General features: G+C 39.2%; 1 protein-coding gene and 1 long non-coding RNA gene across 4 annotated transcripts in view; one reads left to right on the top strand and one right to left on the bottom strand.

The window, feature by feature from the left end:
* IP6K2 (inositol hexakisphosphate kinase 2) overlaps window positions 1–8259 on the top strand; it is a 36427-nt gene extending 28168 nt beyond the window's left edge. For all 3 annotated transcript variants that reach the window (XM_042449850.1, XM_042449851.1, XM_042449849.1), the window contains 4 exons: window positions 1024–1246; window positions 2385–2560; window positions 4543–4718; window positions 7464–8259. In XM_042449850.1, coding sequence (XP_042305784.1) covers window positions 1024–1246; window positions 2385–2560; window positions 4543–4718; window positions 7464–7961 — 1073 coding nt within the window. In that variant the 3' untranslated portion in view covers window positions 7962–8259. The remainder of the gene's footprint in view (window positions 1–1023; window positions 1247–2384; window positions 2561–4542; window positions 4719–7463) is intronic.
* A 4912-nt stretch (window positions 8260–13171) lies between these two features.
* Window positions 13172–14447, bottom strand: part of LOC121923184 — a 67978-nt gene continuing 66702 nt past the window's right edge. The window contains exon 3 of the long non-coding RNA XR_006102326.1: window positions 13172–14362. This is a non-coding gene — a long non-coding RNA (uncharacterized LOC121923184). The remainder of the gene's footprint in view (window positions 14363–14447) is intronic.

Here is a 14447-nt window from a genome sequence, read left to right as displayed (position 1 = left end):
GTAGGTCCCAGAGCCGCCTGCCCTGCTCAGAAGTGCCAGTCTCTCGCCAACAACTCTAGTGATGAGCGGCAAGAATGTGCAGATTGGTTGATTTCAGGATAAAGAGAGAGGACTGAGGAAAAAAACCATTCAGCCAGTTGTTACAACTTCGGCCGTAACATTCCTATATGGCACAGGGAAGCACCCCTGTCAGAACTTTCCTCTAAGACTCTCAAAACATTACACAGTGCTCTAGAGACTCTGAGATGAGGAGGCAAAATGCTTTCAAGGTTCACCATGTTTTGATGTATCTCAGTCAAATTTGTTTTGTACTTCATTTTGTTACTTCTTTTACAAGACTTCTACGTAAGTGAAATCAATAAAATATATTTCCCAAAGGAAAATAAAAAAAATACAAGTTGTGAACTTAAACGTGGTGATTCTAAATGGAAGCCTTTGAATTAGTTGTCTGTTGTAATGTGTTTTGTTGTTCTTGTTTTGCTCTGCTTTTGAAAGCCTTTCCTTTCCCTGGAATCTCTTAACCCTCCTGCAAGCCTTTGTTTGGGTAAATGCTTTTTGCTTTGCTGTTAAGCAAAACTTAAAGCTTTTGGTGTTTCTGTGCAGGGCATATTCATTCCACTGCAATATGTAAATATTCAGTGTTTTACATCTCTCTTAGGGACAGATAAGTCAGATTTTTAAAAAATAATAATAAAATTTTTCAATAATTGAAAACGTCTCCTGTTATTATTTGATTCTTATGTCATTCTGCTCAAGAGAAAGAGAAGAATCTCCTGCATCATTAATGTGTTGTCTTCATGATAACTTGTCTTCTCTGTGAGGTGTCACTTTGTCTAGATGTTTTGATATTTGTTAGGTTGACAGATGAGTTTTGGCCTGTGGCAAGATAAAAAACTAAGGACTGGGGTAAGAGAAAAACCAAAGTTGCTACATTCTCAGTGTAAAATTATGTTGTGTTCTAAGATTTTTTTAGCTTTTCATTTATCTGGTTCTTAACTGGGTGTCTCATTTCTCCTTTTCAAGGTGTGGTATCTGTAAGCTTTGAAGAGGATGAAGATGGAAACCTCTGTCTAATAGCATACCCATTAAATGGGGACTATGGTAATTTGGAAAGCCTAGATAATTCTGACTGTGAACCCAAAAATAAATTGCTACGATGGACAAATAAAAAGACTGTATTGCTAGAAAATGAAAAGTTAACTAAGGAATGGGTCCGGCAACACAGAAAAGAAGAAAAAATGAAAAGGTAATTTTGTGGAAAAGCAAACAAAGCACAAACTTAGACTGTGATTTTGCTTCTCATATACATTCAAGTTCATGGCTTAACAAAACATCATCATAAGAATGTTAACTTGGGACTAAAGGGACAGACAGAGGCTGCCCTTTTACTCCCCGCAACATTGCTGTGGCGACCGCACATCCTGGCAATGATGTGCTCAAAAAAGGAGCTGTGAAACATGATTCTTTTCCTGCTGTTGCCAAGGCGCCATTAGCGTCCTGGCGTGATGTCCGTTGTGCACCGTGCCGTTTGGACGTGGTGCACAACGCACGTCATTGGCGGCACGTACACCATCTGAAGTTGTGCGTGCCAAAATGACGCTGGGAGAGCACAGTAGGGCTTGGGAGTGTGGGGGTGGTCCGCTATCCCGAGCCCTTAAATCGGCCCATAGTGCCCATCTGTACCGGGCCAATATCCGTTCATATTTAATATGGCTTATTTTTAGTCCGCTTTGTATAGAATTGAAGCATTAAGATTTAGTGCTGTCCATACATACTTGGGAATAAACCCCACTTCAGTGAGATTAATTTTGGAATAAATTTACTAGGATTGCACATTTTCTTAACTGCATAGGTCTGTGTTTTATGTAGTTTCTGCCATGATTTTGCTTTCCTTTGTAAGTTGGAAAAAAGAGCCCATGAATTTCAGCCTTCTTTTACCATATACTTGTCATGTTTTCAAGAGTAATTTGAGTCATGTTTGGTGAGAGAAAGATTTAATATGATCTTGAAAGATTTTACTGTAGTGCTGGTTACCCGCAGAAGTAACTTAACCTATGCCCATTTTATAGAGGCATGTAAAATGTTAGTCTATTGGTGCAAAATACAAAGTTGATTGTGGCATATCAATTTGTAGATTAGAATCTACTCAATGAAATGCAAAGTCCTTAAAAATGAAACAGAAGGTTTGCTGTGAGAATGTTGGACAAATTGCTCAGATAATATAAACAAAGATAGTGATTGTCAACTGTCACTTGTAACATGTTTGAAATTATTATTAAATTATTGATCATTATTAGAGCACAGCCCCAGTTTTCATATTGTTTGTTAAAGGATAGTATACTTCCATTTGGCCATAGATATTAATAGTTATTCATATTTTTCAGCCATAAATTAGAGGAAGAATTTGAACTGCTGAAGAAATCTGAAGTGTTGTTTTATAGTGTTGAGAAAAAGGGGAATGTCAGTTCACAGTTTAAACATCATAATCCTTGGAGTATGAAGTGCCATCAACAGCAGCTACAGCGAATGAAGGAAAATGCAAAACATCGGAATCAATATAGTATCCTTTCTACAAATATATCATTTTTGCTAACTGAACAAAGATCATGCTTAGGAACACTATAAGATTAAATATCATCACACAGATTTAAACACTGGGAGACTGTTAAGGCTAATTTCAGGTTTCTTGTCAATCATTGCTAAATAGTAACTATAAAGGAGATTTTTCCACTACTGAAATTTAGACTCAGACACAACCATGTTGAGTCCTCTGGTGTCATAACTCTGCAGGCCAATTGTCTTTGCAGAAAACTGCAATTGATGTCGAGTCTCTGCAGCCAATGTAGGCTGTTGATTGGAGTGTGCTTGTAATAGCGAAGGAGCTATGTTACCTATGTCAGTCCAAGACAATAACCCTCTAAACCACTGAAGTTTGTTGTGGAATATTATATAGTAATTGTGCTGCAAGTGAATTTCTTTGCATGGCTCTTACTAGTGTTGCCTCTTTGAAAGATATCAGGCTAGGCTTAATTTCTATGCTGCATCTTCAAAAGATCAAGTGTGCCTTTTTTCCCCATTTAAAAAATAGGATAAAGAGACCTTGCTTTTTGTTGATAGGTACATGGAGAAAAACAAGTTACAAAGTAGAAATTTGCCATCATCTTTCCTCTATTTTGCAAATTCAGTGATGTGTCTAATATATTTGTTTCACACTTAAAAACTTCATTTACATTAAGAAAATGAATACTGCCCTCCTCTCATACCCTGTAAGTGCAAACACTTCTCTCATACCATGTAAGTGATACATGCAGAGTGGTTTGAAACCATCTTAAATATTCTCTTGATTTCTGGGAGGTGCATATTAATGAAGGAATTTGAGTGAATGTAATTATAACACTTTAACAAAAGATGAAACATCCTTTGTATAGTGGATAACTAAACCTGGATAGCTACAAGATCCAAGTGACTGCCATTTGAATGGCTTTAAAAGAGGATTGGAGCCAGTGTGGTGTAGTGGTTTGAGCACTGGTCAACAGCACTGGAGACCAGGGGTTGAATGCACACTCAGCCATGGAAAACCACTGGCTGACCTTGGGCATGTCACACACACTCAGCCTCAGAAAAAGGCAAAGGCAAAACCCCTTTTCACAAATCTTGCCAAGAAAACCTTTTGATAGGGTCTCCTTAAGGTTGCCATAAATCAGAAATGACTTGCAGGCACACAACAACAATAAAAAATGGGATTAGGCAAATTCATGAAGGATAAAAGTAGAAATAACGATTAGTTATGAAAATGATATATTGTCTCTAGTATCAGAAGCAGTATACTTCTCGGTATAAATTGTTGGGGAACATGAGTGATGGGTGTTTTTGGGTTTCTGGACTTCTCCTAGGCATTTGGTTGGCCAGTGTGGGAACAGAATGCACAGACCAGATAAAACTGTGGTCTGATCCAGGAGGGATGTTCTTTATTTCTCAATGAGACACAAGGCTAATGTTTTGTTGTATTTTGCTTTTTAGTAGGTTATTTGCTCTGTACTGCAGATGACTCTCACAGATAAGAAATGCTAATGGTTTTCAGCTGGGTGTTAAGTTTTCAAATACAGAAGAAAATTCCTCCTTGTAATGAAATGAGCTTCATATGAATGAATTTGCTCAATAATTGAACTACTTTAGAATATTTCTCCTAATATGAGAAGAGCAGTTGATTAAAGATATGCCAGAAGTATGGGACGTTCAGGAGACTGAATCCAAATTGATGGACTAGGAGGTTTTTTATGCTTTCTCTTAAATGCTTGCTATCTCACAGGACAGTATTTTTCTAATGTTTTTGGAAAACAAGACACTATATCATAGGGGACACAAATGCAGTCCATCAAGTTTTAAATAATGGGCCTTTTGTTGTTAAATCAATTCACACAAGTTCCAAATCATCCAGAGCAGAAGCTTCCTTGAGAATTATTAGGTTAGAGCCTTTATTTACTTTGCAAGTAAAACAAGAATATAGTTGCAGTTCTTGCAGGTTTTTCCTTAATGAAACAGAATTTATCTTACTGGAAAACCTAACCTCACGATATGAGGTGCCTTGTGTGTTGGATCTCAAGATGGGAACCCGACAGCACGGAGATGATGCCTCTGAAGAAAAGAAGGCTAATCAGATCCGGAAGTGTCAGCAAAGTACTTCGGCAGTTATAGGTGTCCGGGTGTGTGGAATGCAGGTGAGTCTCAAAAAAGGATAAGAGCAGAATGGTGGTTCCTGCTTAATGAGGGTTCCTCTTAAAAGAGACTGTGTGTGAAACCAATTTGTACTTTCATTTTGTTGCTGTAGAAATACTAGCTTTCTTCTGAATCAAGTCTTGGAACTATTTTGAATTAGAGAAGTATGAGGTTTTCATTACAATTGTCATGGAATCATAGACCTAGATGTGGTGGGTGTGTAAATTTATAATTGGACATTGCCAAGCAATTTAAAATTCCAAGCCTGCTAAGTTTCTTCAGTGCAAAGTAATGCAGCTATGTTACTAATTTCAATACATTCTGTAACTATACTACTTCATACTTTTCTAGCTGAGAAATTATACATTTTCTTCATCTTGCTGAAGAAAGCTCCAGAACGTGGCAGTATAACTGTAATCAAGTGGATGGGCCTCTTGAGAGCAGTTGCTCTTATCAAGAGTAAAGAAAGTGAGCCACTGTGCCTTTCTCTAACTATGCATGGAATTTGCTGTTTAACCATCAGGCTGTCCTAAATTTGATTAGCAAATCCTTCATAGGAGATAGTTAGAGGATGTTTGTTTCCATGTGCATGTGCATGGAGTGAAGCATGCACATACAAGTCCTTTCTACCAAAGGATCACATTCAGTTGTCCTTTCTGGCAAAACATGCAAAATCTTCTTCAGATGCTGTCATGGAGCTTTGAAAGGCTACATTTGGATGTAGATCTTACTTACCATTAAAATAGCTGTTAGGTTTTAGCTGTTTCTCATTCAGCTTTGGATTGTAACATTAGGATTTCAGGAAAGAGATGTGCAAGGTTATTTCTGTTGAAGTGAAAAAAGGGTTTTGTAAGGTCAGAGAATTGCATTTATATTTTGATGGTAGTGAGAGTAGAAAAATCTTGCTCCCATTATAGTTTTCCTCCCCTCAAAGAAACTAGGTCTTCATAATGTGGGCATGTCATAAAGCATCAAAGTGTAGCTCACTTTTATTAAGAGCAGAATAAAAGAATGGGTTATATGTAAAAGGGATGGGTTAAAACTATTGCCAAACTAATAGGCAGACAGGGATCCTTGGGTCTGTGTGCAGAATCCGGATGTTGAATAAAATAATACTCAAACCTGTCAGTAAAAATGCTGATAAATCCAATAAGTGCTAGGCCAATAGACAAAGTGAAGGGAAATGTTTGACATACAAAATGAAGGTAAGGTAAAGTATTCAACAATTCCATAGATACAAATGGGAGGGATAACAGTACAAGCCCATTACAAATGAGAAGTAGGTTAAAATGACCAAATGCGTTTCGACACTAGGTCTTCTTCAGTGGTCAAAGGATGCTGTTATAACAGCATAGGAGGAATAACAATGTGTGTAGGCACATCCGGTAATAAGAGACTTATTCTGCTGTGGTACATCCAGGTTACAGTAAGTTTATATTGAACTAATTACTTACCTTTACCGGATGAACCTGAAGTAAAGGGTGAGGGGTTTAATTGCCCAAGGGCTAAGATAAGAGGAGCAGCAGTTATGTGCTTCAGAGGAAATGTTCCACTGTTTAGATATGGAGTTCCAACTCCCTGTAAGTAGGGGAAGCTAACAAATGTGACCATAGGGACAATAAAAATAGATATGCATCCTTGTATCCCAACTGTCACTTCACAAGCTTTCTTTTAATTTTTTTAAGTTAATCTGAATGTAGAGCTTCAGATATGTCAGTCACAGAGTATCACTTTTGCATAGCCTTTCACTGCTGTTAGATGAGATAATTATATCCCTACTGGAACTTTTATTTTTGGGAAGAAGTATCTCATTCCCCTTTCATAGTAACACTCCATGGCAGGTAGCACTTGCTAGAAGCCTGCTGTTCACAACAGCTTTTCTTATTTCAAGTGACAATTTTGTTCTGAGGTATTTGTCACTTCACGGTTTGTGTTTATAGAAAGTGTAGCTTTCAGTAGCATGCTTTCTTGCCACATGCCTTTTTATTGGGCATTATGTGGATCTTTTCATGAATCTAGTAATTTGCTTCAAATAATATAGACCAGCACAGTAGCTTTGGACTTATTTTAAAAAATGTTTTTTGTTGTCAATGGGCAGGTCACTAGACATCACAGGCAGCAACTCCAATTGGCAGTAGTTTTTCAAACAGAGTTAACAAGCACAAGCATGATATTGCAGTTAATGAGCTGAGTTAGAGAGTGGTGCAATTATGCATGTCAGAACATGACTTTGGAAATGTTGGCCAAATAAATTTTTAATCCTACTTAAATTCTTCAGTCTTTCTTCCTAAATGAAAAAAAAAACGAGTAATATAAATCTGAAGAATTTACTTGGTAATTAAAAATGCACTAAAGAGTTGTACAGTTGGCCCTTCTTATACACAGATTTTTTATACACGGATTCAAGCATACATGGTTTGAAAATATTTAAAAAAAAGTATAAATTTCAAATATCAAACCTTGATTTTCCATTTTTTATAAGGGACACCATTTTGCTATGTCTTTATATTTAATGGGACTCTAGCATACACGGATCTTGTTATACATGGGAGATCTTGGAACCAAATCCCAGTGTATAACAAGAGTCCACTGTAATTGCCAAATGAGGCCATCTCTCCTTTCCTTTACATCAGAAGAGCTTTTTCAAGATTTTCTTCTCTCCTGAAGCTGTTGATTTATTCAGAGTTTTGACTGAGACATACTGTTGCATTTGATGCTAACTTTTTCTTTCCTTAATTTTTCTACAGGTTTACCAGCCAGGTTCTGGCCAGTTAATGTTCATGAATAAATATCATGGGAGGAAACTTTCTGTCCAAGGATTTAAAGAAGCACTTTACCAGTTTTTTCATAATGGCAAATACTTGCGAAGAGAACTCTTTGAACCTGTACTCAAGAAACTGACTGAATTAAAATCAGTCTTGGAGAAACAGGAATCATACCGTTTTTACTCCAGCTCTTTGCTCATTATTTATGATGGAAAGGAATTACAAGATGTACCAGTGGACTCTGACCCAGAAGACCTTGAGGGTCTTTCAGAGGAGTCATCTGATGAATCTGCAGGTGCATACGCCTACAAGCCCACTGCTAGCTCTGTTGACGTTCGAATGATAGACTTTGCCCACACAACTTGCAGGTATTATGGAGAAGATAGTGTGGTACATGAGGGCCAAGATACGGGTTATGTTTTTGGACTCCAAAACTTAATAGTTATTATTAAAGAAATAAGGGATGAAAACAGCGAATAAACATTTTAAATGCAAAAGTGTAGAAATCACTATAGTGACTCTTTGTATTCCAGAAATATTGACCACTTTCTGGTGGTAGCAGACTGTACAGACTCTGTTGGGGCAGCTCAGTCAGAGAGTGAGCTGTTCAGAAGAGGGCATTTCCTTTTAGTGGTGCTACTAAAGTTAGCACTGATGCATCTGGGTATCTTTATTATTTATTTTAACTCTTTCGTAAACATTCCATTTTTGATTATTCAAATACCTCTGTTATTTCTGTGTGTATATGTATCAATAAAATTCTTTTTGTTCATTATAAGTGGTAGTGTTATCTTTCTAATGCCAGTCATTTATTAAAACAGCCTGCATGGTATCATACACGTTGGCTTAGGTAGACCCAGGTCTTTGTCCTCATAAAATTCAATGTTAGTTTGATGGATGCTATTACAGTACAGGTTGAATCTCCCTTATCTGGAATTCTGAAACCCAGAATCTCCCAAAACCAGAACTTTTTTCATGGGTAGCTGAAATAGTGACACCTTTCCTTTCTGATGGTTCAGTGTACACAAACTTTGTTAGATGCACAAAACTATTTTAAAATATTGTATAAAATTATCTTCAGGTTAAGTGTATAAGGTGTGTATGAAACATAAATGAATTTTGTATTTAGGCATGGGTCCCATCTCCAAGATATCTCATTATGTACATATATGTACTTAGAGGTATTCCAGATTCCATAAAAAAATGAAATCCAAAACACTTCTGTTTGCAAGCATGTCAGATAAAGGATATTCAGCCTATATACTTTTGATATTTTACTTGGCCACAAACAATATGAAGAGAACAAGCTGATCATTCTTCTATTACCTTAGATTATGCTAGATGTTGGAGGAATGCTTCTGATCCATATACCCAATCCTGCCTTGTTCATTCCAAATGTGATGAGGGGCCTTTTGCAGAGAGCCAAAAAGCAGCTCCCTGAGGAGCCTAAACATGCCAATGTAAAGGCCCCAGTTCATCCCAGCAATTGTCACTGCCTTTTACAGTACCTTGATGCTAGTTTGCCTCTTTCTAAGTAGCAAGCCAACATTACTACCATTGTTTTTCCATCTTACCTTACCAGATAATCTTGTAGCTGCATGTATCTTTATTGGTCTTTCCAATTACCTCCATTGTTGGGCATGTGGCAATTTGAGACATCCTTTTCTTGTTTTTTCTTGTTGATGGAGCAAGGTCTTAGGCAACTGACACTTAAATCTCAGTATTCTGATTCATTGGAACAGCAAACAGTTCTTTCACTGGGTCTTCTGAGAATTTTCAGTTTGTCCTGAGTGGGATCTTTTGCCAACTTGGGGGTATGTGTTTGGACTCTTGTTTATTTTTCTGCATGTTTTCATATGAAACAATTTCATGTAGGGCCCTAAAGAAATCAATGTGACTGATGTGCTTTGATGCATATGCATGTACAGTTTTACCATGACCAGAAATAGAAGATCAGTAGTTCTTTTTAAGGCTAAGTGAGCAAAATATTGTCTGGAGAACTGAATGCTGAATAAAGGTGAACACTGTGTATTTATAGGCTCAGTAGATTGTTATGACACCCAGTGTTCATCTATAACATTTTTACAATATCACCAAGTTCTTGTTCCTGTTTTAGTATAGTGGATGAGTGATTAGTTCAACTACAATAACTGAAATCAGGAAAACATCAAAGAGGCCCTGCAAGCGAAAGTATGGAGCCTGTGGTATGAATGAGTTAAAGGAAACTTTAATTGTAATCCTCAATGTCTTCTCCCCATTTTAAATGTACTGCTTGTTGTGTTAGTTGTGTTCTCTGATACAGTGAGGCCACTGAGACTCTCCTGCTTTCTGTGAACAGTTGCTTTTATTTTCATTTTTTTAAGAATAATTCCTTCCTCACTTCTTGCTAGATTATAAGTACTAAAGGAACTGATTTGCTCCATTTGTTCATAGGCTGTGGCAACTGAGTGTTTCTTCTAGCGAGTGCATCCTCTGAGTAAACATGCAGGATAGAGAATAGATGGCAAGCAGAGTCCTTCCCAAAGCATTCCATACACAGAACAGTTTTATCCACGGATATCAGTTGCTTCCATTCATTTATTTTGGTATGCCATTTGTTCAGCCTGTTCGGTGTCAGATCTGGATTCTTGGGATTAGTCTATTTCCCATCAAAGAGCTTTTTAGCATTAGTACTCTTGGCAAACCTTGCAAAGAATATCCAGTGATAGGTTCACCTTAGGGTAGCTTTAAGTCAGAAATGACTTGAAAGCAGAAAACAACAAAAATCCTTATTCCAAATACTTGTGTCTCTACCTTACCTTTGAGACATCTTTCCGATAATATATTTCTACCATAATAGATGGATGAACTCTGAATCCTTTTGAGTAGCTCAGAAGGATTAGGTGGTCAGAGGCTGCTGAAATGTCTAGTAAAACTAACAAGGCAATACTGCATATCTGTCAACACATGAAGATTGTCAAACAACACCACTAAAGCAGTCTTATCAATAGCCCAGTCTGTGTTCAGATCAGTATGAATCTAAGTGCTGGGTAGACCAGGGCTTGAATCCTGGTTCAGCAGTGTGACCCCCTGGGTGACCTTGGGCAAGTCACACACACTCAGCCTCAGAGGATAGCCATGACAACCCCAACGGTGAAGAAATGTGCCAAGAAAACCTTGTGATAGGTTTGCCTGACAGTTACCATAAGTTGGAAATGACTTGAAGGCATTCGACGACAACAACAAAGAACACACCCTCTAGATTTAGCTGATCTGCATGTCCCATTAGGAATGCTGAGAGTTGCACATTTAGCCATCCTTGATCTAGATCAGCAATTCCCAAACTTTGATCCTCCAGATGTTTTGGACTTTAGCTCCCAGAATTCCTGACCATTAGCCAAGCTGACTGGGGCTTCTGGGAGCTAAAGTCCAAAACACTAGCAGGACCAAAGTTTGGGAACCACTGATCTAGATAATCATGTCCAGTAATCAGCTGGTGCTGCTCCTCCATAATATTTGATAGAGGTCTATAGTTGTCAACATTAGATTTAATTTGGACTAACTTGGCTTTAGAGGTGAGTACTGGTGGCTAAAAATCAGGCCTTTTCCGCAGTGGAGTCTGAGTTATAGAGTTTCCCGGGACATATATATGCATCTGCTGTGTTTTGTTTCCAACTTTTTCCCCATTAAGAGAAAAGTCCAGGCTTTCTGCCCTGGTGTGCTGAAGTCGATCTTAATAGGATGCTGTATCAGACAGATAGATTTTCATTGAATATGAGGAGAAACAACACTATGACCAATATGACAATGATACTAAATACCTTGAGGAGTGGTGGATTCTCCCTTGCTAAATCTCTTCAACCAGGTTAGACATGTGCTAGGAATACTCTGTTTCTAGCCTCTCTTGGAATCAAAGCAGGAGTTCCCTTGACAGCACCTGATGCTATGGCAGAAACGTGAAATGTATGTGTGTGTGGCAGTGGGGGGGGGGGAATAGTTTGTTACTGGAATAATTATTATCATTTCTGATGTGGCTGAGAAAAAGTCCCTACCTGTTCCTTGCATGAAGCATTTCTTGTAACCAATCAAAAATGAAGGTAAGATGTTACACTAGATGAATGCCAAAGTAATTTCCAATCCTAATGCCAAACAACTGGTGTAATATCTTTCAAGGACCAGGAAATAAAATCTGAAATTTTAAATAGGATATCCCCGGTTCTATCCCAGTTCATTGGTGCAAACATTTCCTGGTTAAACTGGAATTAATTATGGGAACCATGCAGATAAATGCTATGTGGACCATTTCACATATCCACCTATACAGGTATCATTGTTTGATCTTTGTCTCCATTTGGTTGTTCAACGTCTGAGGCAGCTGACTGCATTGCATGATAACATGAAACCTATGGCTGAGGCGTTTCATTTCTGAAGGCTCTGACTTTCACGCATAACAGCAATTATTCTCTGAATGCTCAGATCAGACGTAGACAGGACCCGAAAGACACAGAGCTATTGGATAGCTCCTTGCAAAGCACTCCTGCGTTTTAAAATCCCATGACTGTACCTTTATAAATGTTGATGTACTGATGGCTCTTGTGCTCTGATGCATTCATCCTTGTCTCCATCTTTTAAATGGAGGGGAAGCAATCTTTCCTCTTGAATCTTATGTCTGATTCTGTAGCTGCCCTTACTGTGATCTAAACCATTTCTCATGTCTGTCACTGATCAGGTGCAAAGACAAACTAATAACATTACAGGAGGAGCTTGCTACAGCATATAGAACCACTGATCCTCACTACAGAGTTGTAGCAGTCTGATACCACTTTAACTATCATGGCTGCATCCTACAGAATCCTAGGATTTGTAGTTTGGTCAAACAGTCAGGATACTCTACTAGAAAGCTCTTCTCTGCTCCTCTGAACTACACCAGTAGAACTCTGTTGTTAGTTCCCTTTTCTTCAGTGCTTCTCCAGGTATGTCACAGCTAACCAACCCTTCCTTGTGCTGAAATGAGGACCAATATGATGATGGCAGTGATGGGGATGTGGAGCTGTAGTGACATATGCCATTTTGTCCCGTCTTGGATTTGATTTCCTGATCTGATCCCCAGTGAATAACAAGGCTTTTCATGTTCTCACATGTTTTTGTCAATGGCTGGCATTCCCATTTACTACTTATCATGATATGATATGATATGATATGATATGATATGATATGATATGATATGAAGCTGCCTGAGAACACAAGAAAAGGAGTGCTAGGGGACAATGCAAGTGGTGAAGAGTGTTCCTGTGAAACTGTCTATTCAGCACTGCTGTTTCTTTAGTTTACCATTATCAGTTGTAGCTGCATTCTGCCTTTCTTCCACTAAGCTCAAAGCAATGTACCTGACTCTTCCCTTCTGTATTTCATCTTTACAACACCCACCCTGGAAGGAAGGCTCAAAAAAAATGGCTGGTCCAAGCTTCCCCAGTGAAGTTAATGGCTTAGCAGTGACTTGAACCTGGATCTTCCCAGTCCCAGTCCAGCACTACCACCATTATGCTGCCTTCTCTCTCTCTCTATCATGGAGCACACTGCAGTTGAAAGGGAGGAGTAGGCTATGGTGACTTACAGCATTGGTGGACTCCTGTCACGTTCTAAATGTCAAAAATACGTGCAACATAATAATATGATGCAATGACTCTTTTCTTCAATACACAAAGCCTGTGAGTGCAGGCGGAGAAGTGTTTTCTTTTAAATACCATTACATAATCACTCAAGAATTTAAAATGGGGAGAGTGGTCTGCCCCACTCAAATAGGTCTTGGAGAGGGTTGAATGCCTTGATGGAATGGCTATTGTGAGAGCCGGTGTTGTTTCCCTTTCTCTGCTCCTTGTCCTGCCGTTCCTTCTTTCTTGGAGCTCTTCTGTTTGGAGAATGCCAGTTACATAACTGCTTCTTCTGAGTCTGCCAGTGTTAAGCACCATGAGTCTGTGGGTGGAAGTACAGAGTGTGATTGTTTAAACAAAGTCTGGCTTAGCTTGCGCAAGTGCCCAGGTGGTGCAGATTGTCTCCAGGGCCGGCACTTGTTATTGGAAAGGCTTGGCAGGACAGAAAGAGAGAGAGAGGTCGGCCTGAACTATAGAAGCTAGCTTCCCACTAGCTCCCGGTGCGGTCGTACTTCTGGGAAGCAAAGAGAACAGGATGATTTTTGGGGGATTCCCAAAATCATCCTGTGATTTGTCAAGTGCTCTGACTTCAAGGGCTCCCCAAATGCTTTGCAGCACATGAATGTCAAGGACAGGGTGCAAATACTTTGGGGAGCAATTATAGGAGAGAAACTCTGGACTTGCTGTGCAGCATCCCAACGAGGATTTGGTTTAAGGTGGCAGGAGCAGCTTTGCCTTGCAAATCAGGACAAGCCTTTGTTTTGTTGTTGTTGTTGTTGTTGTTGTTGTTGTTGCACTCCATCACCCCAGTTCCAGCCCCAGAGGGCCAAGGTGGCAAGAAGGCCCAGGTCACATTTTGTGTCAGTGAGGTGCATCATGTTTGGAGACCATCAGGGAATGAGATTATAGCTGCAGCTCCTGCACCAGAGCTTGTATGCTCAGGCAGTGATCAGAGATGGAGGGCTGTGTGTGTGTTTGTGTGTGTGCTGGAGGAGATCCTAACACACAAAGAAGCCTTCAAGCCCTGGTGTCCTTCAGGGTGACAGCCACTCTTTCCAAGCCTACTGGCATCATCATCCCCCTTATGGCATCCTCAAGTGCAGGTTTCAATTACCATCTTCCCTTTGATAATTCATGAGACAGTTGAGTCCGCAGTGAGTGAAGATCAGCTGTCAGCACGTGGGCGGCCGAGAGAGAGCACAGGATGGGAAATTCCACTTCAGGGAGGGAACCTCTCACACTTAGCAGCAACTACAAAAGGAGGGTGCAGGGATCAGAACGAGGCTATGAACAAAGGAAACTAGGGTTGACTAGCACTCCTATTTTCTCAGCAGCC

Source organism: Sceloporus undulatus, chromosome 2 (genome assembly GCF_019175285.1).
Source record: "Sceloporus undulatus isolate JIND9_A2432 ecotype Alabama chromosome 2, SceUnd_v1.1, whole genome shotgun sequence".
NCBI classification, from domain to species: Eukaryota; Metazoa; Chordata; class Lepidosauria; order Squamata; family Phrynosomatidae; genus Sceloporus; species Sceloporus undulatus.
The sequence above is the reverse complement of the archived record's forward strand: the minus strand, read 5'-3'. Positions and strand labels throughout refer to the sequence as shown.